Here is a 27,203-nt window from a genome sequence, read left to right on the forward strand (position 1 = left end):
GTCAAGTAACTTTAGATCCACTAAATTTTATGTGCTCTGGGTGAAATGAAGTTTGGCCACTGGGGGAAATGAGTGGAATAGTTTCCTGAGCAGCTGGGCAGGGATTTGGGAGCGGTTCCACCCTCGGAGCAGAGCAGCACATCCTCTGTGCAGGACGAGGGTTTACAAGGACAGGAACCTGAGTAATCTCCTCCCAGTCTGAAGGGAATATTAAACTCTTCTGTCAGTTGGATGTATATTATTTATGGCCCTTTTTTTATTGTTGTTGTTGTTGATTTCAAAAAATATTTCTTTGTTGGTGCAACGCTGACTCCCGATAGAAAGTGATGAAATGCCCAATATGTTAAAAAACCTTATCACTAAATCAGAGGCAGAACCATAAATTTGGGCTTTTGAAACTGAACTGACTGTTGAGGATCATTTTGCTCCTGAAATATTACAGCAGTGATCAATTTGCTGTAAAATTAAGCAGTTTAGCTCTGCAATCTATAGATGGAAAACATGTTGTTCTTGAGCAAAGTTTATGCCCTGCCCAAGGGATAAATTAAATTTTATGGGTAAGACATGCATTATTATATGCTTATCTGTTTAACATATCATTCTTTTCCACATCAGTATTATAAATATTTTTAATCACACATTTGATCTCTTGTGCATATAGTGATATGGTAATTCCCCCTGCCCCCCTCAAAAAATATGAGCAAACGCAGCTAATTCATCACAGAACAGGGGAGAATATTCTAATCTTCCCCAGAAATGTGCTGAAGGTTGAAGCAGAGGCTCGTAGAACTGGGGCCACTTTGCAATCACTCAGTGGGATAAAATTTTCCTGAAGGAAGGGGTGGGGCTACGTTCCTCATTTTTATTACAGGTGTTATTATTGAATATTTATCTTACAAGGCTCTAATCAAACCTCAGGGCTGCAGTCCAAGACAATGCAGTCACAAAAGTTTGGAAAAGTGGTGAAATATTTAGTAAACCTGTTAATAATGGTTTTATGGATTTCTGCTGGTTTTCCCTGAATTCTCTAAATGGGAGTCAAAGCTCTCAGACTGGCCCAAGCCCTGGCCTTCCAGCAGTGGGAAGTTTGTACAGAAATGGATCTTCTGAAGGCAAGAGGAGGAGGGAGAAGCTGTGAATCCTCTGCCTTTCCCAGAGGAGAGAGCAGGGAGAGCTTAAAAAAAACAAAAAAAAAAAAAAAAAAACAACAGGGAGGAAAAAAGTGTCTTCAAGAAGAAATCATCCAACTGTGGAGAAAGCATTATTATTTATATTACATATCCATTATACATTTATATTACATATCCATAAATTTATATTACATATCCATTTATAAATTTATCCATTTATAAATTTACAACTAAACACGTTTGGAATTTCCCACTTGTCAAAGCCATGCGACAAGAACTGCTCCATCCCCAGGCCCTGAGGAACTTGTGCCAGGACAAACCAAGGTTTTGTTGGCAAAGCCCAGTCCCAGGCACTGAATTCAATGCCAGTTTGCCACTGTCCTCCCTGGATTCTGGAATCAGTCCCCAGCTGGGACAGCAAAATTCCTTCAGGCTCCTCCTTGTCTCCTGCAGGAGAACAAGACAAAGGAGGTGGTTCCAGGCCCAATATCTCACACAACTCAGCTACACTTGATTATTATTTGCTTCTCACAGCCTGAAAAGAATCCCACTCCCAGATTTGTCTGTCTCAGCCCTGCTGAAGCTGAGCACTTTCATACATATGTATGGATAGCTTAAGTTTTTATGAGCATAATTTGGGCTTTTCAAAATAGTGACACAATAACAAAGCAAAATTGAGACACGCATGTAATTTGAATACTGATTTGGTTTTATCTTTTCCTGGTGCTGGCACTTTTGATGCTGCTCTTTTCCACTCCATCTCCCCTCTGTTCTTATTTCCCAATGACTGGAATTCATTGGGAGAGCATTCGTGGCTTCTACAAACCAAACCCAAACCCAATCCCAAAACCAAACCCAAACCCAAACTCTGCTCCGTGACCTCCCTGGCGGTTCTGGAGAGTTGCTGCTACCTCAGAGTTTTCTGTCAGCTCTCAGGGCTTGCTCCTGACCCCTTTCAGACAGGAAACCTCTGGCAGGTGGTTCTGGCCCCGTTCTGTGGAGCTCCACAGCACAAGCCCTGATTTTCATTTCTGCATTCCAGGGGTGTTCCAAGGACCTTTGCTGGTTGTGTTTGGGCTCCAACACCCTCAGAGCTGTTTGCATGGCCCTGCAGGTGCAGGACAGGATTCCCAGTGCTCCCCCAGCCAGGTGAGGAGCCCAGGAGGCAGGGCTGTGTCTGCTCTGCTGCTGGGGCATCTCCCAAGCTCTGAGAACCAGAAATGCTGCAGCTCTGACCTGTCTCCTCACCTTTTTTTGAGGTTTCTGAGGCAAAACCCCAGCCCTGTCACACCTGAACAGCAGCACAGAGGCCCCTCAGACAGATCTGAGCAGTTCTGTGTCGTGGAGAGTCTGATCCTGAAAATTATTCATTAAAAATACCCACTTAATAATTTCAAAGAGAAAGCTGAAAGATGCTCAGGGGCAATCTGTGAACAGAAAAAGGGGGTTAAACTCACCTAATAAATTATTTGCAGACTGAATAATTCATGGGAAATCCAGGGTGCATTTGGAGGGGTTCGACTGGGGCTGTCAGCTCCTCTGGAATGAGAAGATGCCTCAGAACTTGGCATTTTCTAAGGCACCACTTCAGTACAGCAGAATTCCCACCTGGAACCAGACAAGTGGGTGAAGTTTCCTGTCGCTGACCCCAGCCAGTGCCTGGTGGTAGAGGAAAAGCCATAAAAAAATCTCACAGCTGGTTTATCCTGTCCCTGTCTAATTGGAGGCTTCTGGCAGCGGGCAGAAATGGGAATTAAGGGTTTGGCACAACCAGGAGAAGCTGGCAGCCACGTCCACGTGCTTGAACTTGGTAAGGTGAGCAGATTAAAGTAAAGCAGACGTGGGACCAAGTGTGAGAGTGCAGGTGTGGATCATTTACTGGTCACCTCAGGGATTGCTGTGCCACAGACAGGCTTCAGATTATCAGATGGAAATGTAAATGAAGATCTAAGACCTTTCTGGAGGCTGTAAACACTGGGCTTCATCTTGTGGCAAAGGGTTAAACCCAGTACTAGCACTGGGTTTATTTTAACTTGGGATAAAGTTTCCAAGAGGTCCACAAAAATAAGCTGAGGTTTGTCCAAATGCGACGGGAAACCTGGAATTTTAGTACATGAAGCAGGCAATGGAAGCAGCACATGAAACTTTGTAAACAGAGGTGTTAAAACAAATTTAATAATAGACTTTTTAAACTCCCAGATCACTGTCAGAGTATATATATGTGTTAAAAGACCTATAAATATATTTTAAAACAATCTATTTTCCTTTCACTTAGCTGCCAAGATCTCCATTAGGAGGTTTGTGTTTCCTTCCAACATTAAAGAATCTCTCTAACATCTGTAGCGATGAGCAGTGAAGAGTGTCAGTTCTGCTTCTGAAACAAGCAGTGCCACCATTTGAAGGAGGAAAAATGTGAAATAATGAATATGCTTCTGCAGATCAGGCTGCTGTGTGTAACAGGAGATGTGCAAAGCCTCGTGCCAGGTTTGATCTCCCCAGTTTCTCCTCTCCACCTCCAAGGAGTGCAGGTAATTATGCAAAACTTGGAGAAAGTATTGCCCAGGGATGCTGAACCCTGGCTCAAAGTGCCACAGAGCACTGCAAGGGCTGGGCTGGGTGTTCCCCTCCTTCCTGAGCCTTTTTTTTTTGTATAATCTGGACAACCTGGCAGCCACATCCACGTGTTTGAACTTGATAATGTGAGCAGATTAACTTCAAAGTTAAGCAGATGTGGGACCAAGTGTGGTCATTTACTGATCCAGGTGTGGATCATTTACTGGTACCTTCCTTCCAAGGGCTGTGCTGGGTGTTCCCCTCCTTCCAGGAGTCAGGAGCAGAAAGGGATCCCAGCCCAACACGAGCCAATCTCAGCTGCACCGGAGCAGCCACGACTCCAGAATTATCTGCTATTTTCCCACGAAGGCTCCCAGGCCCCAGGACAGCAGCGTTGGATGGGGGTTCAGGAGGCTCGGGAATGTTTTTATTCCCACGGTGGCTATCACAGAATCAGAGAGTGACCTGCATTGAAAGGGACCTGAAAGCCCCACCCCTGCCCTGGCAGGGACATCTTCCACTGTCCCAGGCTCCAAGCCCTGTCCAGCCTGGCCTTGGGCACTGCCAGGGATCCAGGGGCAGCCACAGCCGCTCTGGGAATTTTATTCCAAGGCCTCCTCACCCACAGGGAACAATTTCCTCCAAATCTCTGAAATAAACCTTTCCTCTGGCAGTTTGAAGCCATTCTCCCTTGTCTATCAGTCTCTCCACGTTCTTTTAGGCTCCCTTCAGGTACTGGAAGGGGCAATTAGGTGACCTCAAAACCTCCTGCAGCAGCTTTGGGCCTGCCTGCGCTTCATTCCCCCTCTGGAAGGAAAGCACCCCCATTTTCTGTGGTTTGATGACTGATCAGGTGGGCGTGGGAATGATGGCCAAGTGCTCAGACACTGCAGCAAGTGTCCCACAGTGCTCACGGGTAACAAACACAGCAGTCACAGGAGCTTGACCTCAGCACAGAGAGCCCCAGCTCTGCCCACCACAGCACGGGCAGGATTCCACACCACAGGGAACAGCCAAAAGAAGATGTGTGATCTGGAACCAAAAATGTGACAGGACCTGCAGGACCCCCACGGCCAGCAGAGCCCACAGACACTTCCAAGCAGAGAGCTTGCTCCTCATCTCAAGAAGAAACGGCAGAGCAGCCACTGGTTTTTACTGGGTTTGGATCTGTGTGTAATGCTCAGGAGACACAGCTGATAAATGCTCATTCTGCCTCAAACCGCAGGACATTTACAGCGTGAAGATCTGCACAAATATCGCAGCTATTCCTGACTTTTATGCTGAAAATCACAATTATGCACGGAAATGTCTCTTACCTAATCTAAACAGCGTGTCCTGCCACTTCAGCAGGGGAGAGAGGACATGGACTGCAGTGAGACTCAAAAAGAACCAATTTTTAACAATTTTCAACAAAATCATTGGCTGCACTTTAATCTCAGGACTATCTTCCCTGGCTGTACTTTTCATTTCAGCTGCCCTGAATTGGAGAGTTTTATACCCAAGTGCACAGCTACCATGATGAGTGTGTGAGGATGTCATTTATAAAGACATAGGGGGATTCAAACCACGACATTTGCAAATCTGAAGATTTTTAAAAGCTGATTCCCAGGACTCCTGTGTCAAAGCCAGAGGTTCAAAACCACAGTGGTTAAAAGGAAGATAATAAACTGCTCACTACTTGACCTTAACTACAATGAAGAAGGAAAATCAGTGTTAATCTTGCTACACAAACCTTAATCTATTTTATTTTTTGCTTAGCTTTCCTTTTTTCAGCATCTATATAATTTTATATATAAGATATGCAAGGGTTTATGTTTATTATCTGTAGATATGCAAGCGTTTATGTTTATTATCTGTACATATGATCAGCCCAAATTGCTAATTCATCCTTAATTTTTGTGGTTCAAGTTACACACTCCGTGTTATTTTAACATAAGGCTTTTTTTGTAATGTAATGATATTTAATTTGCATTAGCACAAGTGACATACAATAGATCATGCTATTATCATGATTGATATCAGATGAACTGGCATAAATTCAACGTTATAAATTGAGCCTATAAATGAAACTCTGATTTTACAGGAATTACTGGAGTAGAAAGGCTAAGGACCCTCAAGTCAACCTTACTCAAACCCACTCTTTAGAGCTTTATATATTTTATGCCTGCAATAAATGCTTTTGTGAAAGCCCATAACCCGCAAAAAAATATTTTAAAAAATCATTGGAAGTCTATTAATTATAATAATCCCATCCAAAAAGCTGTGAGGGCTTATTTTTGTGACATCACTCTTTGATTTCTTACTGCCTTAAATTATCTCTTTGTTGGCTGGGTGAGGGTAACAGTCATACTTTTGTCATTAAATATAAGGAGTTTTAAAGCCTGATCCACCCCAGCTCTAATTGATATTGCTTTCATTTGGCAGATAGTGACCTGATTTATAATTTAAATATGCATCATTATATGCACCTCTTCTGTATAATGAAAAAGTGAAGTTACTCTCATCTTCTCCTGCAATGTTAACATCAAGGAAAAGTATCTTCCTTTTTTCCCCTTTTATACTTAGAGCCTAATTGAAAACTGTTCATTGAATTTCAACATGATAGAAAAGTCTTTTTATCTCTCAATTTGTCCATTAGCTATTATAATTGAAGTATCTGCTCCACTGCTGAATTGATATTGTTCTTGTTTAAATTCGGGATTTCTCTAAACCTCCTATGAGGCAGCAACTCAACAAAAAATTGGGGTTAGGAGAGAGGAGTGAGCCTGGATGGGAGCTTAGAGCAGCACTGCCCACGTGCAGAGCTGCCAGAGTAGGAAGTCACAGGATTCTCCTGGAGAACGTGTTGCATAATAATCTCACCAGCATGACCAGAAGGTTTGCTAATTGCCACATCTGTTTAACAGCTGTCAGATGTTTGCCATATGCTGCCATCAATATTGCAGCAGAGTACATTACAGGGAGTTTTATTGTGTTCCACTGTTATTTATTTGCCACAGACATTACCACAGTCAGTGACGTCTGCTGATGTTAGATCACTAATTACATTTTAAAAGCTGCATGCAAAATCCAGGGGGTTCAGCCTCCTCAGCCCCCATTTCTGATGATGTCAACGAGAATGTTTCCCCTGCAGATCTCTGAACTGGTTTATAAACTTCTATCTCTTCTAATGGTAAATAATTCTTCTGCAAAATAACTTATTTATGTTGTTTTTGAAGGATGTTTCTAAGCCCACGTTATGTTTTAACAGTGATGCTTGTAAAAACTCAAACTTCTTTTTCAAAACCCACTTCATTCCATGGTTTTTTTTCATCAGGGCCCAGGTCAGGGATGGAGGACGATTCAGCTTTGCAGCTCAGAAGGTTGATACCCCAATTCTGCTCCCAGACCTGCACTGACTCATCCCATGCCCTCGATTCTTGGTGTGACCCTGTTTTCCCAATCTGTGAGCCAAACCCCTGCTGTGCCCTCAGAGCTGGGCAAACCGGGCTGAGCCAGCACCTTCCCAGCCACGAACCTGCCCGAGTTTTGCTGCTCTTTTCAGCGTTCTTGCAGGGATTTCTGAGACAACTCTTTTCAAGTTACTTTTTTGTCACCACGGCAAGGGAAAGAGGAAGCAGAGATTGACAATGTGCAGACGAGGCAAAATCTGCATGATGTGATTTAATGTGAGTTGATAGGTGTCACTGATCTCTATTATAAATAGACTGTGTGAATTCCATATGATGTATTATTTATCTGTTGTAGATGCCTTTTTGTTTCATTAATAAACCTGGAAATCAGACGTATACATTTCCAATGATGAGATTTTGGCAATACAAGGCATTGTGACATTTGTCTGCAATTGCTCAATTATTTTGATGATTTTCTTCTTCTTTCTCTATAAATGATTAATGCTTGAGATGTTTGTTCAAGATCCTCCTGATTTTAGCTCATTTGTCCAGCTGAGTTCTTTCTTCCTCCTCTAATTAGGGAAGATTATTGCAGTGTAAGGGCTTCCAGTGTGACCTGAATTCCAGTTCCTGGGAGATGCTGCACTGGAGCACACGACAGGGGCCCCTGGCTGAGGTCTGGGGGGGTCTGGGCCATCCAGGATATCTCACTTTAACAATGAGGTTTCCATTTAAATCTGCCTCAGAGCAGAAACTCCTCTGCTGTTATTCTGCCTACACTTGAAAACATTTCCATGGTATTTCTGTGCTTGAGAAAGTTCAGAAAACACTTTGCTGTTTACTCAGATAGGAAAGGACTTGAATTTTTCCCATTTCTGCAGAGAACAATAAGCAGCAGCTGGAGCCTTCCACTTTGAGAAGAAGCACCAAGACATCTTTGAAGACGCCAGAGGGCAAAGAGTGGTGAAGAAAAGGTAAAGCTGGGGGTTGTTCCGGGAGCCAAAGTGTCACACCTCGGGGTCCCTGGGATGGGTGAGGACAGGGGGTCCCTGGAGGAGGGAAATGGGGCTGGGAGGCAGGAGCAGGAGGTGCTCAGCTCCCACGAGGAGTGGAGTGCCTTGCCCGAATGCCTCCGTCAGTAATCTAAAATTTGTCTGCCTTCTGCATTTGATCTCCTCATTTTCCTCTTCTGTGCCTTTTTAATGCTGTTTGTAGCCATTTCAATTATGTGATTTCCTTATCTGTGTACCATGGAGAATACTGTACAAGCCTTTAGAAACAGCTCCTAAGTTTATCTGCCTGTCATTTGCTTTTCATTATGCGAGATAACAATCTTCCTCATATCTTATAAGAGGATAGAATGTGATTGTTTTGAAATGGGGAGGGGGAAAAAAGTCTACTCTGCATTATCCTCAGCCCGTAGCATTTGTAACGTCACCAGTGTCAGCACAATCTCCAACATTTCTCCTTGCTGTGGTCCAGGAAGAATTATCTCCGTAGTTTCTTGTGCTTCCTGCTATCGCCTCTTTTTCTCCATTTTACACACAGTGAGGTTCTTATCTGGAGCGTGGTTCTGCAGCTACAGATTTGCCTAAATTCAGTGTGATCGCTCCAAACCCTTTGGTGGAGCTCGTGCACCGAGGGGAAGGGTGAGAGGCAATTGTCAGCAGCTCGCTGGATTAAATATGGACAGATATTATTCATGTCATTTGACAGTTCCTGACTTTCAGCTGTATAATGACAGAGCAACAGTAGGAATTCCAGGAGCCCAGCTTCTGTCTAACTTCAAGATAAGCTTATCAAGCGTAGCCTGAATCCATTCAGCTCCTCAGCAGATCAGAACTCGTGTCAGGCTGAACTGCTGTGCTGATTCCTGCTTCCTCCCCTGCTCTGCACGTCCCTGTGGGCTGGGCTTTGCCATCTCACAGCTGCCTTGCAGGGTTTTTAGCAGACAGACTGTGCCCTGTCTGTGCTCAGCACCTTGTCCAGGGCAGCCCTGGATCCTCCTGGTGCCACCGAGTGCCCCTGGAACAGAACAAGGCAGGAGGTGGGACCAGGTGATGGCCAGCCCTGCTGGGGTTTGCTGCTGCTTTGAGCAGCTGCTTTGTTTGGCTTCTTAAGGTGAAAACCTCATCCTGAGGTTTCTCCTGCACTGTTCATCCCAGAGATTCAGAGGGAGCTCGGAACAATGCAGGAATCACAGCTGTCAGTGCACACTCAGTGGTTTAGGGTTAGGAATTGACCAAGCGTCTGGAATTTCCCCTGTGTGCCCTCCAGATTACAGCACTTCCCAAACTTGTGGGATTTGGTGTCAGGGGAGAATCGTGGGTTCAGAGGATTTTGGCAGGTGAATGTTCAATAAAAAAAAAAAAAAAAAAAAAAAAAAAAAAAAAAAAAAAAAGGAGCAAAGTTGTGAAAGGAAATTCAGTGGGTTTGATCATACAGGATTTGATCAGCCAGAGTTTGATCCTGGAAGCTCCTCCAGGCTGGGATTACAATTCTGGCTCTGCCTGTACAATGAAGAGCACAAAACATATAAAAATGGACAAGTGTTGGCACTGGCCGTGGCCACAGGCCAGTGCCCTGTCCCTGGCCAGCCCTTGTCCCCTCACTGCTGTGCCCAGTGTCCCCCCTCCAGCTGGCAAATCAGGGACACCAAACAAAGTCAATCACTCCAGACTTCTCCAGAATATTTTCAAATCATTTGTGTTTATTAAATCATTGTGGGTTTGGTTTGTCTATTCTGAATGTGGTCACTTTTTGAGGAGCAGCAAACAAAAGTGATCATTACCAGAAAAATGGAAAATATGGAAGTTTTGCAGTTTCTTATCAGTGGGAAACTCTTTGCTGCTTGACTTTTCCCTGGAAGACGTTGGTAAAAATATGAGTTCACGTGTGAGAATTAAATGCACGTCTCAACAGCTTGGTTTATGCACTCGCAATTATATTCACAATTAGAAACAATGTAGTTGGGAATAGAACTTTTTTTTTTGTTGGCTGAGTGCACAAAATGAGTTGTGAAGAAAATATCGTTTTAAGCCGGGCTTTCTTCCCCACAATTTAGGAGCATTTAAGCTTCACCTCCGACACACATTAGGAAATTAGGGGCTAATTGAGTCCACATGGGGCAGTACTCAGGTGAAAGACCGCCGGGTCCCTCCCGAAATTCCCTTCTGCACAGCAAAGCCCCAAAAGCTGGCACACGGCAGGACACAGAGGCGCCCGCGCCGCGGCTCCCGGGAAGTATTTTAATTCTTTTAGAGCAGAAAAGCCAAGCTGTAAATGGAAATGCAGATGGGGAGAGGGCACGTGGCACGGAGTAATTGAGAATTCCCTGCCCTGCCAGGCGGGGTTAATGGGCAGTGCCCTGCAGAAATCCGGCTCCTGCGAATCCTTGAAATGTCACCGTGGTACAGAACGAGACGCTGATCCAGGTCCTTGTGGTGTTAAGTGGAGGCTGCAGGGCAGCTCTGAACCCAAACGCATAATTTGTAGACACAGGATGTCATTTACCACTGCTTACCTCTCATTAAAACTAATCAGAGCGGCTTTCTGGCAAAAATTGATTTTTAATTGGAAAAGTTACATCTGTGAACCTGTTTTCTTTCCCCCTGAAAAGCTGGGAACTGATCGACAATGTCCTTGTCTGCTGAGAGCTTCAAGAGCTCTGAATGACCTCTTCTCCCTTCAGATTTTGGCCAAAACTAGCGTTACAAATATTTGTTTGTATGCTTTGCAGGATGATTTTAGTCAGAAAAAAAATTATTTTCCATTAAAAAAAAAAATCAGAGGATGTCTTCACTTGCCAGCTTGGGAAGCACACAGGAGGGCAGGACCTTACAGTGGCTTCCACACTTCTCAGGTACCTTTCACCAGGACTGTCACTGGCAGCACAAGGTGCAGCAATGTCACTTTTAATTAAAACCTTTTGTTTTACCTGCACACAGAGCAGCTGCAGCATCCACAACACGGACAAGGCCAGGGCCGTGGCGTGGAAAAGGAGACACTGGTAATGGGAAGCCACACAAAGCTGGTTTGTGCCAGAAATCCCAGAAAAGGCTGCTCACTTCTCCCTGGGCTGGGCTGGTGGCCAGGTGGGGATCAGCCAGGATGGTCTGCGAGGCTTTTCCAGCCAGGATGTTTCTGTGAAACAGCTGGAGGGCTCAAGTTCTTTGGGAATTTCAATACAAACCCTCCACAAAGAGATGCTAGCTCCCATTAGATCCCCAGGTGTCCCGAACCCTCAGTGTGACCCTCAGGAGAGGACAGATCTCCTTCCTCCTGGAAGGAGGAATGGAGGAAGGAGGAATTCCTCCTGCTGGAATGTGCAGCCTGACCTGGCCAGGGCCCTGCCCTCCCGAGGAGCCGTTCTGGGGGGACTCTCACAGGACAGCAGGAGCTGATGTGTGTCACTGACCCTGCTTTATCCATCCCAGCCGAGCAGGGCGAGAACTCCCTCGGAAGCAGAAGGTCCTGCCACGGCCCAGCCAGCTCCGGGTGTTCCCAGCCCTGCCACCCAAACTCAGCCAGGAACCAGCAACCTCACAAAATCCAGCGGGGCAGGGAGCGTTTCCAGGGCTGGCCCGGGTGGTGGAGGTGGGAATGTCCAGGAAGGACCTGCAATGGCAGCTGCAGCACAGGAGGAGGCTTGCTCCAGCCTGGCACTGCCAGCTCCCCTCGCCTCCCTTCCCAAACGCAGGTAAACACTCACCTGCAAGGAGGGCGAGCTGTTCGCTAGCTAATGACACTCGGGTCACTTTAAATGGAACAATTGCTAAGCCTGGTGCGCAAGGAGGGTTCATGCCTTTGTTTTGCCGAGATATTTCTTCCCTTTGTGAGCACTCCCAGAAATATCCTTGCAGGATGTGCCTCTCATTTTCCCGAGGATTTTCTGAAGACCCCAGGGAACAGACCTCTGTTAGCTGAAGTCACTTTTCTGTCACAAGAGCCAGGTAACAGCCAGGCAGGAGACACAAAGGACCTCTGGAATTTAAACTTCTTTGGTGTTCTGCTCAACACAGCTGAGCAAGAATTTATGCTGGCACCGAAGTTCTCAGCGCTAGGCTGTGCTATTTAAAACGGGATTTCATCCTAACGAGCCTAAAATACAACAACGTGTGGAAGGAGATTTCCAAGTATCCTCAGCTGGATCAGGGGTTCGGGAGGAGGAAAAAACGCCAAATCCGACCAAAGAGCACCCTCTCCTGGCCACCGCGCCCGGAGGAGCCCCCGAACGCTCCCGCTGCAAACCCCGGCTCCGCCGCGCCTGAGTGACAAGGTAAGCGGCCCTGCGCAACGCTTCCCGTCCAATCGCACAGAAAACGCTGGAAATGTTCGCCCGCTTTTCTCTTTCTCTGTGCTTTCTAGTGAATCATGAAAAATTGCCAGAAGCAGGGGCTCGGTTTGCTGTAGGAGGAGGTGTTAGTTATGAAAGGTTTGTTTTCAGCACGGTTTTATCGCTGCTGGAAGATCTCTCAGGTGGGTCACTCAGCACATCGGGGTTAATCATTTTCTGTATCCAACAGATGCTGCATTTTGACCTATTTCCAAGATTATCATTTAAAAAAAAAATTCCACTATAGAAAAGTAGCTAGTGGAGATTCATTTTATTTTGTAGTGCTTTACTAGAAAATATCTTTTATGTATTTGATATTCTGCCTTCTCCAGGAAGATGCTCTTCTGTTTCTGCCTCTTGACTGAATAGATTTGATGGTGAACTTTTCAATGCACATTTAAAATCTGCTCTCCATGAATACCCTGCCACGTTCTCTGAAATTCACAGATGAATGAATTTTTACAGGATTCCTGGAAAGCAAACACATCTGACCACGGGGAATATTAGCCTGATAAAGATTTAATTGTAAAATGACAATGAGCAGCAGTTGAAGTTCAGATAGTATTTCCCTGGCTGTCATTTCTGCGTGCAGACATTATTCTAATAGCAAACCCTCTCATCTTTGTTACCCTTTTCATGCTCTTTTCAGTGCCAGAAAAAGTCAAGTACCAATATCTTGTGACACGAACACAAAGCAGAAGCTTTTTTTTTCAGAAGGATTTTTTTTTTTTTTTTTGCAGTAGGTGACACAGAGTTCATGAATAGCAGCATTGAGTCCTGATACCAACCCAAAATCTATATTATTATTATTATTTCACACCAGGACTGACTAAGCTAAATACCTGCTAAACTAAGGACCAGTAAATCAGATTTTTTAGCTGGAATATCCCAGGATGCTCTGTACAACAGCAAAGCTCAAATTAATTTCTGATGAAGAATATGTGCCGTCACACTAGTTCTCTGTGCCACATCTGAGTAAATTAAAATTTGCACACAAAGAAAGGGTCTCCTATACTTTGTTCATCATTCTAACATTATCAAATGTCATCTAGAGTAGCATAAATAGAGATTCAACTCCTGCACACCTGGATAATCCCACTAAACTCAGAACAGGACTTTCCTCCCCGTAGCTCCAGTGCTGTGGGACGTGGTATTTAATAGCTGATGGATAATTATGGAGTACAAAAGGAACTCTCGTTTTATCTGCTAGCAGTTCATTCAGCTGAGGGAATCCTGTCAGGTAGAAGCTGGAGAGGGTTGCTCTAACAGGCAGGAAATGAGAAGTCCTCCTGTCCCTGGCCAGTGAAACACCCGCTGTCTCTGACCCCAAAAAGGCATTTCTGTGCCTGTCTCACCCCAAAAAGGCGTTTCTGTGCCTGTCTCACCCCAAAAAGGCGTTTCTGTGCCTGTCTCTGACCCCAGAAAGGAGTTTCTGTGCCCCATTGACAGGCTCTGCTTGTCCCAGAGTGCTGCAGCCTTCTGGAAGCACAGACCTCGTGAAGGAGGGCAAGATTTATAGAGCAAAACTGAAGGCAGAAGATTATTTTCTGTAAGCTTGGGAGGGCATGGATTAATAAATCCTGGTTGTCCCAGCTCTTAGGAATTCCATTCTGTCTAAATTTCAGTTTGGTTTTCTCCTTTCCCCCACAGAAGAGCTGAACCTGGGAACAGCATCACTCAAAGGCTCGTTAGTTTGATGAAGTGGCAAAAGTGACTCCAGCTCCCGTGGGTACTCCCAGCTCCGAAACATTTACACATCCCAAGGGAATTCTGAAAAACACCACCGAGCCTTTAGGTACTGAATCACAGGCAACTATTTTGAATCTTTAATTTTTTTTTCTATATTCTTTTCTATGAGGATGTCAGAACTAAAATATGGAATATGCTTTTCCCACTTGGTTCCTATTACTTGTAAAGCATTCAAAAGCTTCCAGAATAAAATTACCTCTATGCCCTGCCAGGGAGCAGGCAGAGCTCCACGGAGTATCAAGGGAGTCCCTCTGCTGGTGTTGCTTTCCATTTTTAACCCAAATATAATCATAAAAATGACTAAATGTGAGACTGGAGCTGTACAAGCCTTAGATTCAGCATTTATTTGTTATCATGTTCATCCCAGTGGAGTTTTACTGTGCTTTTATATTTATACAAAAAGTGTTGAAATATATTCCATAAATTAAGGAGTTCATTTTCAGGTGTGACATATTCATCATCACCATCACCATCATCATCATCATGTGAGTTTGTTTTCAAACTTTGCTCATATGAGAGCAGCCAATTTGCATTTAGGAAAAAAGAAATTGAGAGAGAAATGCAAAGAGGTAAGAGGTGCAGGAAGCTGAATTCTGCCCTGAAATTACATCCCTTACTTTTCTATCCCAACCGCACATTTTCCATGGGGGGGAAAGGCACTGAGGCACATTTAACCCTATAAACGCCTGACATTTCCCCTGGGTGGATTTGGGTCTGTGTCCTGACAGTGAAGAATTAAACAACTCAGCAAAAAATACATTTCTATTTTGTTCCAGTATTCGTTTGAGGCTTAATCACAGTTGTCAATGTGCCATTGCAGTGAATAACATTTTCATATTGAGTTATTTTACAGTTCCTACAGCAGTAAGGAATATCTTAGGGTACTAACTGATTGTTTTGGCTTTATTTATTGTACAGGAAAGCAATGACATTGAAAATATTGTATAAACAGCAAATACACTGAGCAGCAAAATCCCTACCCTGCATTATGAATTGAAATGACATTATTTTAAAACATTTGAAAAAAAATCATCATAATTATATGTTCTCAACACAGAGACAAATTACCTATTATTTTAACATAATTAATTTGAGCTCAGAGCATTTATGTTGCTATGTGTGTCATTATCCATCAAAATGCTAAAACTTGGGGATTGAATCTTTAAGGTTTTTTCTCCAAATCTGTCGTTTGTTTGTCTCCACATTCAATACCTGAAAGTTTTAATTACAAATGACATTTCAGTTTGTTGTCTGTCCCCTAGGCCACATGTCCAAGCTCACTTGTGATGATCTTGCACCAGGGCCTTCAAGAGAGAGCTCTCCCTCTTCAGTGACCTCAGGCATGTAACCAAGTTTCTGTTCTTTCCCCAGGACACGGATGGGTTTTGAGGGGTTTTTTTTTTTTGCATCTTATTGGTATATCCTGATCATTTATTCATTTATACTGCTCATTAATGTATTTTTCTCTTTCAAACGCACCCTCCTCCATCTGCTGTGAAAGGCAAAGGGAACAGTGAGTGGTGTCCTGTTTCAAGGGTCAGGGCTTGTCCTCGGGGCTGGCTGAACAGGTACCTCTCCTCCCAGCACCTGCACAGGTTTGGGCTGGGTTTTCTCTGAGCTCAGCCTGGGATCCGCTGCTCCTGTGTGGTCTGGGGTGACAGGAGATGGATGGAAGCTCTGCATGAAGGCAAAAGTCCACCCATTTCTTGTCGTCCTGTCTCCAGGAGAGCACTGAGGCCACAGCTGTCCAAACTGTGCAAGGAACGCCTGTCTCTGGGGCTCTGATGAGCTCTGACTTTTCCATGCCTCTGGTTTTCTTCTCCCTTGTCTCTCATGATTGACATTTGTCTGTTGTGGGCCTTGTTTGCTTGCTCTGCACTTGTGGGGAGCCCGGAGCAGTGCAGTATTTTCATGTCAGCCGGGTTAAGGGTGAGGAACATTACACATGCACACTGATTTATGCCTCAGAGGCTGCAAATCGTGTCAAGTGTGATCTCAGCACAGCTCTGCTCCATGACTCAAGCGCTCGGTGCAGTGTTACACTCTCAGACATCAATCCTCAGCCAGGCAAGGGAGAACTCTTCCAGAGCATCCAGAAAGTCCTGGGCTGGGAGACTTTAATTAGTTATTCATGAGATAATAATGGTGTTTGCAATGTTCGTGCCAAAGCCAGAATCCCATCATCACTGAGCTTGGAAACGACCTCCAAGCCGTGCCCCATCCCCACCTCATCCCCAGCCCAGAGCTCCGAGTGCCACCTCCAGCCCTCCCTGGGACACCTCCAGGGATGGGCACTCCAAACCCCGCTGGGCAGCCCCTGCCAAGGCCTGAGCACCCTTTCCAGCAACAAATTCCTCCTGATGTCCATTCTGAGCCTCCCCTGGCACAACCTTTTATCCCAGTCCTTCCATAATTCTGTTTTGCAGGGCCATATGTCAGGAGCTCCTGTGAGCAGCTGTGGGTCTGAAAGCTGCTGTTCTCTGCAGCAATTTCTTCAATATTTCAAGCTCTGTGTTGTATTGAAGTCGGTGCCAGTGACTGGCTTTTCTTCTTCTGACCATCCCTGTAAAACAAAGCTCAAAGAGAGGGATCTGACAGCCAGAATTCCCTTAGGACACCAAAGGCGCCTGCCCAGCCACTGCTGCTTCTGCTGCCATGCCTCTCCCCCTCTGCTTTTAACCACCTGAAAAACCTCTCCCAGCACAGCCATTACCAAAATTCAGGAATCCCTATGAAAAGCATTAATTTGGCCCCACCTCATCTTCTCCCTGAAGTAAAAGAGGCTGAGAATTCCCACGTTTGCAGCGTGCTGGGAAATTGCAGCGGTGGGAAGCACAGCACAGGGACCTGAGCAGTGCACTTTGCTACCGAGCCAGCACTTTCTGCAGGACAGCAGGGAGGGGCGAGGGAAAGAGTGGAGGGAATTCCCCTTTGCAACGCCACAGCGGCTCAGCTCATCTGGATCTTCTGTTAGTTTAACACATCCCGTTAGCAGTGTCCGATGAATAACACAGCAAATAACGCGCCAGACGCACCAGGGCTTCAGGCTGGGGCCGGCAGAGCCCGGGGTTCAGGAAGGGGACCGGGCAGAGCCCGGGGTTCAGGAAGGGGACCGGGCACGGCTCGGGGTTCAGGAAGGGGACCGAGCAGAGCCCGGGGTTCAGGAAGGGGACCGGGCAGAGCCCGGGGTTCAGGATGGGAACCGGGCAGAGCCCGGGCTTCAGGCTGGGGACCGGGCAGAGCCCGGGGTTCAGGATGGGGACCGGGCAGAGCCCGGGGCTCAGGCTGGAGATGAGGGCAGAGCCCGGGACTGCGGCTGGGGCCGGGCACGGCTCGGTGCCCCGGCTGGGGCCGGCAGAGCTCGGGGTTCGGGCAGAGCTCGGAGTTCAGGAAGGGGACCGGGCACGGCTCAGGGCTCAGGCTGGGACCGGGCACGGCTCGGGGCTCAGGCTGGGGCCGGGCACGGCTCGGTGCCCCGGCTGGGGCCGGCAGAGCTCGGAGATCGGGCAGAGCTCGGAGTTCAGGAAGGGGACCGGGCACGGCTCGGGGTTCAGGCGGGAGGTGCGAGCACGGCCCGGGGTTCATTCAGGCTGGGGCCGGGCACGGCTCGGTGCTCCGGCTGGGGCCGGGCAGAGCCCGGGTTCACCGCCGCCGCTCCGCTGCCTCACGGCCCTGCCTGCCCGGAGCCGCTGACGGCCGGCACCGCCGCAGCCTCGCTGCCGCCACTGAGCATGCTCGGCTCCCGCACATCCGCCGGCGCCCGGCGGCCGAGCGGGGGGAGCGGTGCCGGTGCCGGTGCTGGTGCCGGCGAGCTGGGCCCGCGCAGGAGGCGGCGGCGGCGCCGCCATGAACCGCGGCGGGGCGGGGGCGGCGCCCGCCTTCCCCGGCCCCGTGCAGTGTAAGTGCTGCGCCATGCGCGCTCCGGGGCCCGCGCCGCGCCAGCGCGGGGGAGCCGGGGCCTGCCCGGGCCCCGAAACCTGAGTAGCGCAGGAAACGGGCGGGAGCGGGGCCCGGGAACCTGGCTGGGGGCGGGGGGGGAACCCGGGAACCTGCGTGAGAGCCGCGGGCGGGCGGGGCCGGAGGGGTCAGCGGGGCCGGAGGGGTCAGCGGGGCCGGAGGGTACGGAGGGTCAGCGGGGCCGGAGGGGTCAGCGGGGCCGGAGGGTCAGCGGGGCCGGAGGGTACGGAGGGTCAGTGTGGCTGGAGGGGTCAGCGGGGCCGGAGGGTCAGTGTGGCTGGAGGGGTCAGTGTGGCTGGAGGGGTCAGCGGGGCCGGAGGGTCAGTGTGGCCGGAGGGGTCAGCGTGGCCGGAGGGTACGGAGGGGTCAGCGGGGCCGGAGGGTCAGTGTGGCCGGAGGGTACGGAGGGGTCAGCGGGGCCGGAGGGTCAGTGTGGCCGGAGGGGTCAGTGTGGCCGGAGGGTACGGAGGGTCAGTGTGGCCGGAGGGGTCAGTGTGGCCGGAGGGGTCAGTGTGGCCGGAGGGTACGGAGGGGTCAGCGGGGCCGGAGGGTCAGTGTGGCCGGAGGGGTCAGCGGGGCCGGAGGGTACGGAGGGTCAGTGTGGCCGGAGGGGTCAGCGCGGCCGGAGGGGTCATTGTGGCCGGAGCGGTGGTCCATGGGTCCTGGCTGATGGTCCGTGCGTTCCGGCCGGTGGTCCATGGATCTCGGGGATGGATGCTCCATGGGCACTGGTCCATGGATCCTGGGGCATTGCCCGCGTGGTTTGTCCACGCTCCATGGGCGCTCAGTGGTGGTGTCCGTGGATCCTGGGGGATTCTCCACGCTCCCTGGGTGCTGTCCGTGTGTCCCCGGAGGGCTCGGTGCAGCGGTGCCGCAGCCCGTGGGCGAGAGCCCCCGCGGGACCCCGAGCCCCCTGGGGCTGCATCCCTGCCGCCCGCGGGAGCCGCGGTGCCCGGCAGCTCGGGGTGCCCGGGCGGCAGGGTGTCCCTGTGCCACCCGGAGCAGTGTCACCCATCACCGTGCCCGGGACGAGCTGAGTGTGCCACGTCCCCGCAGTCCCCGGCAGCACCACGGTGCTGGTGGAGCTGACCCCCGACATCCACATCTGCGGCATCTGCAAGCAGCAGTTCAACAACCTGGACGCCTTCGTGGGGCACAAGCAGAGCGGCTGCCAGCTCACCAGTGCCACGGCCGGCGCCACCAGCACCGTCCAGTTCGTGTCCGAGGAGACCGTGCCAAGCACACAGGCTCAGAGCACGAGCAGGACCATCGCCTCCGAGACACAAACCATCACAGGTATCCAGACTATCACAGGTGCCCCCAACCCTGCACAGGGGTACCCAACCCTGCACAGGTATCCAAACCATCACAGGTGCCCCCAAACCATCACAGGTATCCAGACCATCAAAGTACCCCTAACCCTGCACAGGTACTGAAACCTGCACAGGTACCCAAACCATCACAGGTACCCAACCATGCACAGGTACCCAAACCATCATAGGTGCCCCCAACCCTGCACAGGTACCAAAACCTGCACAGGTACCCCCAAACAATCACAGGTACCCCCAACCCCTTCACAGGTACTGAAGCTTGCACAGGTATCCAAACCATCACAGGTACCCAACCATGCACAGACACCCAACCATCACAGGTACCCAACCATGCACAGGTACCAAAACCATCACAGGTACCCCCAAACCATCACAGGCACCTAAACCATCACAGGTACCCAACCATGCACAGACACCCAACCATCACAGGTACCCAACCATGCACAGGTACCCAAACCATCACAGGCACCCAAACCATCACAGGTGCCCCCAACCCTGCACAGGTACCAAAACCTGCACAGGTACCCCCAAACAATCACAGGTACCCCCAATCCTGCACAGGTACTGAAACTTGCACAGGTATCCAAACCATCACAGGTACCCCCAAACCATCACAGGTACCCCCAAACCATCACAGGCACCCAAACCATCACAGGCACCACCGTGTCACCTGCCAGGTGCCAGCCTTCTGTCCCTGTGTCCCCATCACCCAGCTGAAATAACAGTTTTCACATCAGCTGTCCTGTAACCTAGGGAATGGAACAGTCCTGTGCTGCCTTCTTGGGTTTGTCCTGACAATAGTTGCTTAATTTGCTAATTGAGGTACAAGTTCTCTCAGAGAATTGCTCAAGTCTGTTGTGTTGTGGAAGCAACTTGGGCAAATTAATTAAAATTGTCAATACTTATGAGAAATACTGAAATTACTATGCATTTTAATTTTTTTTAAGAGTGCTCTAGATGGAAAACACACAGAATTGCTGTCAGGCACCCATCCAGACCTTTTTTTGTGAGAACACTGCATTCCCTAATATTGCTCCCACAACTAATTGGCAGGAAAAATATTACTCAAAATTTCTGCCTGTGTGAAGACTCAAGTGAGGTCCTGATCCTGGAGACATTTAAATAAAATTGGGATCTTGTTCCGTGTGTGAAGGTTTGCCCTTCTATATATAGTTTTGTTTTATTTTGGCGTGGGACCTTAGTAAACCCCAAATTATTTGACTCTAATTTGGATAGACAGGTTAAGGCAGGGAATCTGGAAGAGTCATGAAACAAACTGAATTCAGGGCCGGCTTCCAGGAATTTTTGTATTATAATCCCTCAGCTCAGTGTGTGTTTTGGGCGAGTCATTTTTCTGCTTCATGTTTACTCATCTTTAAAATGAGGACGATTCTACCCATTTGCCCTTTTGGGCTATAGTGTTGTTTAATTGATTTAAAAGCTGCTAGTTTGGCTGAGATGTTTTCACCTGTTATTCTTGTGAGTAACAGCTAAAAACAGAAGAGTTGAAAGAGGCTGAACTTTTTCAACAATTACAAAAATAATTTGTGTGATGCCTGTTGACAACATTTGCAATCTAAATAATGATATTTTTTTCTCATTTGGGCTATAACACAGACAGAATTGAAAAACAAATATGTCTTTATTTGGTATTTGGAAGAGAAAAACCTTTTTCCTTTCCTCCTCCCCCAAGTAAATAGGAACACAGGAGCAGGAATGCTGCTGGAAAAAAAAACAGAATAGAGAATTCATGAAACTAGACAATAATTAGATTTTTTTTAAATCTGATTAGAGAAGTTAATGCTGTCGCATGAAGTTTTTTGTGTGTTTAGTTTCTGCCCCAGAGTTTGTTTTTGAGCATGGCTACCAAACCTACCTGCCCAGCGAGAGCACGGAGCCTCCAGCTGCCGCTGTCGTCTCTACACCACCAAAAGCAAGGTCCAAGAAATCCTCCTCCTCAGTGCCCCTGAAGAAACTCAGCTGCCTCTACCCAGGTGAGATGGGGATTGGACCTTCTTTTTCATTCCAGCGTGGAGAGCTTTCCTCTAGAGGCACACAGGAGATTTGATACCTGCAGCAGTTCTGGAGTGACTTGCCTCTAAGGGGAAGCATTAGAAAACTCAAGTTCACAGGTGAGCTGCTGACTCTTTTAAGCAGATGTGAGTGAACAAGATGAGGAATTAACTTTCTGTTAACAGTGAATTTTAAAGAAAATTCTGTTGAAAAGAAACATGTCCCGAATATGGTAATGTATTTTTATTATTTTGCTAGATTTTCCTTGAGTTTAATGATCTTCATCCTTCTGTTTTCAGGGTGCCAGTTCAAGACTTCCTATGGTATGAAGGATTTGGAACGTCATCGTCGAACGCACACAGGTTTATGTTCCTGTATTTTCTTTTGGGTTGGTTTCCTCCTTTCAGCTTTTTCACAAAAGCCATTTTCCTATGAAGTAATGTCTCTATAAGCAGGATGTAGAGGTGTCTGTACTCTCTAGCATTGTCCTGGCCTGTGCCTGAGGAATTGCCTGTTGGGGACATGTGCTGTCAGGCACAGCTGAGGCACTGGAACACCGGAGGTCGATTTGAGGCACAGTTTACCTTCTGAGTGCACACCATGAGTTTATCAGGGTGCAGTGTGGTGGGAGTGCACACACCTGCTCTGCTTTATATTAAAGCAGTTCCATGATTTTAGCTCCCAGTTTCGGAGTTGCACAGGGAGAAGGCTCCAAAGGCTCTGCTGTTTGTGGCAGCTATGCCTGCAGCCCCTACAGACGTGTCCCTTTCCTGGTCAGCATCGAGTGTGTGCTTTCTGCTTTACCACACGCCCTCCCCGTGCCCAGGGCTGAGTGTGTGAGTGCTGCTGTTGCAGGAGACAAGCCCCACAAGTGCGAGGTGTGCAGCAAGTGCTTCAGCCGCAAGGACAAGCTGAAGATGCACATGCGCTCGCACACGGGCGTGAAGCCCTACAAATGCAAGCACTGCGAGTACGCGGCGGCCGACAGCAGCAGCCTCAACAAGCACCAGCGCATCCACTCCAACGAGCGCCCCTTCAAGTGCCAGATCTGCCCCTACGCCAGCCGCAACTCCAGCCAGCTCACCGTGCACCTGCGCTCGCACACAGGTGGGGTTGTGCTCTGTAAGGGTCAGAGGGTCACAGAGATGATTTAAAGTCATGTATAAGTGTCCAGATCCCCAAAAGGGATGATTTGAGTTCCCAGTGAGTGCCCCTTCAAGTGCCAGATCTGCCCCTGTGCCAGCCACAGCTCCAGCCAGCTCATCGTGCACCTGTGCTCACACACAGGTACGGCTTTGTCTCGGTTTGAAAAGCCAGGTGTCTGTTAAGGAAGGCAGGAGCCTCCCCTGAAATGGAAAATGTAAACCCCCTCCCTCCGAATTACTATGATTTTGAAATTAAGGGGCTCTCAGGCAACGACAGGGGAGCAGGAATAACAGTTCTTCACTAGGAAAATTAAAATACAAATGCAATAGTACAAAAAAACAACACTGCCAGAGTGAGAGCAGGCCCGGCAGCCTGTGGGTCAGGCTGGTGGCAGCAGTCCCATCCCATGGTGGCTCAGCCCTCCTGCAGTGCCAGCTGTGCTTCTGCTGGAGCAGGGATCCTGCACAAGGCTGGAGTTTTCCTCTGAAGCTCCAGGGCTGCTGGAGATGGGCCTGGGCTTCCTCTGGGAATGCGGTGGGGCAGAAAGCTGCTCCTCTGGGAATGCAGTGGGAAAGAAAGCTGCTCCTCTGGGAATGCAGTGGGGAAGAAAGCTGCTCCTCTGGGAATGCAGTGGGAAAAGGCGGCTGTGGTGTTCCAAAAGTCAGATTGTATCCAGGTAGGATATAATTCATCCTTGTTAGGTTGCAAAGCTGTCATACCCAATTTTAGGAGAAAAGTAAGACTGGTATGTAGAATATATTTCTTACTGGGGTTAAATTAATAATCCTCTAGAAGGTGAGTGTAATCCCCATTGCTCAGAACAAGATCATCTTCACTTGTTGAACTAGTCACTAAACATCAGCTTCCTGTTAATTTGAGTGAAACTACTCTTAGAATTAATAATCCTATGGTCAGACACAAGTTTTTACCTAAATCCTGGCAGCGTCAGTTAGGGATGGGCAGAAATGTAAAGAAATACAGAGTAGACCACTCTTTAAACAAACAGAACCAGCATTTGCTATATTCTTTTTCATATATTGTGCTACCCTGTATATGGAAATTAAGTCATTGAAATATGAAGTATGCCTTCATCAGCAGAGCAGATAAAAATTCAGTAGCTGAGTGTGCAGCTGAGGCTGTAAAATAAACTAGATGAACAAACAGTGCATCTTCATTAATAAAGTCTGTTTAATACAGATAGTACACCATGTATCTCAATTATTAAACAGATACATGGATTAGCACAGTAGGCCACAACTTGATTTGAAAAATATTCAGTTAAAACTATGACATATGTAGCTGGATAAGCAAATTATGCAAAATTATACAGCTCTCACAAACTCTATAAAATATTAACTTCTAAAATAAATCAGCCATTTGCAGTTTGATTATTAAAGAGGATAAATGCTTGTTGAACTAAATATACTTTCCTTTTCCTCCTTTCACCAAGAATGTCTTAGAACCTAACAACACAATTCTTCCACTTGCTCAAAATAGTGCCTACCTTTAAGACTTCATGCTCAAGTATTTTAGAGAACTGTAATTTTAGATTAAAGAAAGAAAAGGGAGTAGTTATTTAGTTTGGTTTCTAAGTTGGCTTTGGATTTTTTTTTAATGGCTTTAGAACAGCTTGACTGGAATTGATTGGGGATTAGCAGAGCTCCACCTTAACATGGTCACATTGTGACACCAGCCTGCAAGTACAGAAAATGCAAAATAATGGGTTAAGATCTGAGTGTGTCAGACCAGGTGATAATTCCATGTCACAAAATTTCTCTTGACTTTGAGAATGCGTTGGGAGTCCAGGACAAGGCAGCTGCGGGGGCTCCGTGCCAGCAGCAGCTCCTGGTGTCCCCTGTGTGACCCGTGGCTTCTGTTGGCAGGAGATGCCCCTTTCCAGTGCCAGATGTGCCCCGCCAAGTTCAAGATCAACTCGGACCTGAAGCGGCACCTGCGGGTGCACTCGGGGGAGAAGCCCTACAAGTGCGAGTTCTGCGAGGTGCGCTGCGCCATGAAGGGCAACCTGAAATCCCACGTGCGCATCAAGCACAGCATGGAGAACACCCTCAAGTGCCCCGAGTGCGACTTCCAGTGCGGCAACAAGACCAGCCTGCGGCACCACATCCGCAGCCACCAGCCCGAGCAGCCCGTCAAGTGCTCCGAGTGCAGCTACTCGTGCTCCAGCAAGGCGGCCCTCAAGGTGCACGAGCGCATCCACGGCAAGGAGCGGCCCTTCAAGTGTGACTTCTGCAGCTTCGACACCAAGCAGCGCAGCAACCTCACCACCCACGTCCGCAAGGCCCACGGCGACAAGGCCAAGGGCAAGAAGCACTCGCTGGACAAGAAGGAAGGAGAGAGGCCAAAGCAGGGCGGCTCCAGGCAGGTCGCCAAGCTGGATGCCAAGAAGGCCTTTAAGTGTGACCTGTGTGACGCGTCCTTCGTGCGGGAGGACTCTCTGCGCAGCCACAAGAAGCAGCACAGCCTGTACAACGGCTCCAAGAACAACGAGCTGGCCGTGCTGCAGCTGCAGATGGATCCCAGCCGCCAGCCCGGCGCCCCCATCACCGTCAGTCACCTCCAGGTGCCGCTTCAGGCCGCTCAGGCGGCCCCCTACAACGAGGGGAGAGTCAAGATCATCGTGGGCCACCAGGTGCCCCAGGCCAGCAGCATTGTCCAGGCAGCCTCTGTGAACGTGGTGCCCCCCGGGCTGCTGGGCGCGGGGCAGGAGGAGGTGCTGGGCAGCGGCCGCCTGCAGCTGCTGGGCCAGGTCAGCGTGCTGGCCCCGGCCCCGGCCGCAGTGGCCGCGGGGGACGCGGGGCCGGTGGCAGAGCCGGCCGTGCTGCTGACCGCCCACGAGCAGGGCGAGGGCAGCGCCCTGCACCAGGCCCTGCTCCCTGGGGCTGCCCCCGGCCACGAGCCCCCCGCCAGCCAGGCCTTCATCGCCAGCTCCGGCATCAGCTGCTCCGACCTGGAGGGGCTCAACGCCCTCATCCAGGAGGGGGCCACGGAGGTGACCGTGGTCAGTGACGGCGGGCAGAGCATCACCGTGTCCACGGCTGCTGCTCCTCCGCCCATCTTCTCGTCGTCCTCGCACACTGAGGGCCCCAAGCAGGGCTATTCCATCATCCAGAGCGGGGCTCACGCGGCCCTGCTGTGTCCCGCAGACTCCATCCCCGACTAGGGGCTGCCCTGGGCACAGGGGCTGCTCTGGGCACTGCTCTCTCCTGGGGCGGTGCTGAGCCTGGCAGGAGCGTACAGCACACAACTGAACGCAGGATTTGTCCTCCAGAGCCAAATACCTTCCCCTTCCACGCTGTGTTTGTCTACACTGAAGCATCTTGTGTGTGAGGAGAAGGATGTGTGTGTTTTTCTACACCTCTGCTGCAGTCAGAGGCCCTGCTCCTTGGAAAATGGAAGCAGCTGTTGCCAGTGTCCCCAGGCAGGGACACCCCCAAGAATGGCTCTTGTACTGTGCTGCCTGCCGAAGAAATCCTCCCCTTGTGCTGAATTACCTCCACAGCAGCCTTGTTTGATGCCCACCCAAAAAGACAATAACCTGAGCCCTTCTGGAGTTTGTTGGACTGAGGTCTCAGTTCTGTGCTCTGAGCCTGGCGGAGCCCTGAGGAACCCCCGCTGCTGGCTCTGCTCCAGCCCAGGTGAACTCTGGAGGCTGCTCCTCACTGTGGGTAGAAATTGGTGGCACCTGGCACTTGGAATGCTCTGCAGAGCCCAGGTGATTGTTTTCAGAAAGTCAAAGAACGTTGTCCCTCTCTCAGTAGTAACTAACTTTGTTAGCAGCAGCACAGATCGTCTCTGGCGTGGTGGTGGCTGTCAGAGCTGCCTGTGAGTTAAAGAGCAAAACAACTGGAAATATATTTTTTACAAACACTACTTATCTTTTGTTTTTATTTTGGTGCTGCCTGTTGGGAGTTGCATGGGTGGTAAAAGTGTATTACAGTTTGGGTCTTCTTTTCACCTTAAAGGAAAAGATTGAATTTAATTTAAATTTGTTTTTAAATCTTCTAATCCAAGGTTTTTCACTCCAGCAGAAATTCAGGTTGGATCACAAGGAGATGGTAATTCATTATTATAATTATAATATCATTATACATATTCATAATGATATTTCTGATTTATTATGGACATTTCTCTGATGAAAGAATTCCAGGCTGTATTTTGAGCTATGCAGTCGCCTGTGCGAAGGTACCACAAACTAAAAGCAGTTAATTTCCCCATCCTCGGTGGTGGAGGTGAGCTCTGCAGGCAGGGCTTCCTCACTCCCAGTGTTCCGTGTCATCCATAGGTGGTGCCAGAGGCCCAGGGAAGCTCTGGAGTGTGCTCTGGGCTCCTGGATGATATTTCCTCTTCAACACTTCCCTGTAAAAACTTTTCAAAATTCAGCCTTTAAGACTTTACCAAAAGCTCAGCTGTTAAAATCTCACTTAAGAGAAAAAGCTGCAGATCAAAAGAAATGCCCAAAGTTTTCTGCAAGAAGCAGATCTGTGGCCAACACTTAACCTCACAATTTATGTTAAATTGATTATATTTTGCTCCCTGTTAATGAATTTTACCCTGTTCATAGTTCCCAGCTGTACAA

General features: G+C 48.6%; 1 protein-coding gene and 1 long non-coding RNA gene across 2 annotated transcripts; both read left to right on the forward strand.

The window, feature by feature from the left end:
- The first annotated feature begins 4,921 nt into the window (after window positions 1-4,921).
- LOC137484459 (uncharacterized) lies at window positions 4,922-5,893 on the forward strand. The gene is made up of 2 exons (XR_011004879.1): window positions 4,922-5,521; window positions 5,553-5,893. It is a non-coding gene; the product is annotated as an uncharacterized lncRNA (long non-coding RNA).
- A 12,013-nt stretch (window positions 5,894-17,906) lies between these two features.
- Window positions 17,907-26,497, forward strand: ZFP64 (ZFP64 zinc finger protein). The gene is made up of 6 exons (XM_068208058.1): window positions 17,907-18,057; window positions 19,173-19,412; window positions 21,280-21,441; window positions 21,760-21,822; window positions 22,316-22,567; window positions 24,490-26,497. The coding sequence occupies exons 1-6, from the start codon at window positions 18,006-18,008 to the stop codon at window positions 25,785-25,787; spliced, it is 2,067 nt and encodes a 688-aa protein (XP_068064159.1). The 5' UTR covers window positions 17,907-18,005; the 3' UTR covers window positions 25,788-26,497.
- Window positions 26,498-27,203: the final 706 nt, after the last annotated feature.

This window comes from Anomalospiza imberbis, chromosome 17, assembly GCF_031753505.1.
Source record: "Anomalospiza imberbis isolate Cuckoo-Finch-1a 21T00152 chromosome 17, ASM3175350v1, whole genome shotgun sequence".
In the NCBI taxonomy this organism is placed as follows: Eukaryota; Metazoa; Chordata; class Aves; order Passeriformes; family Viduidae; genus Anomalospiza; species Anomalospiza imberbis.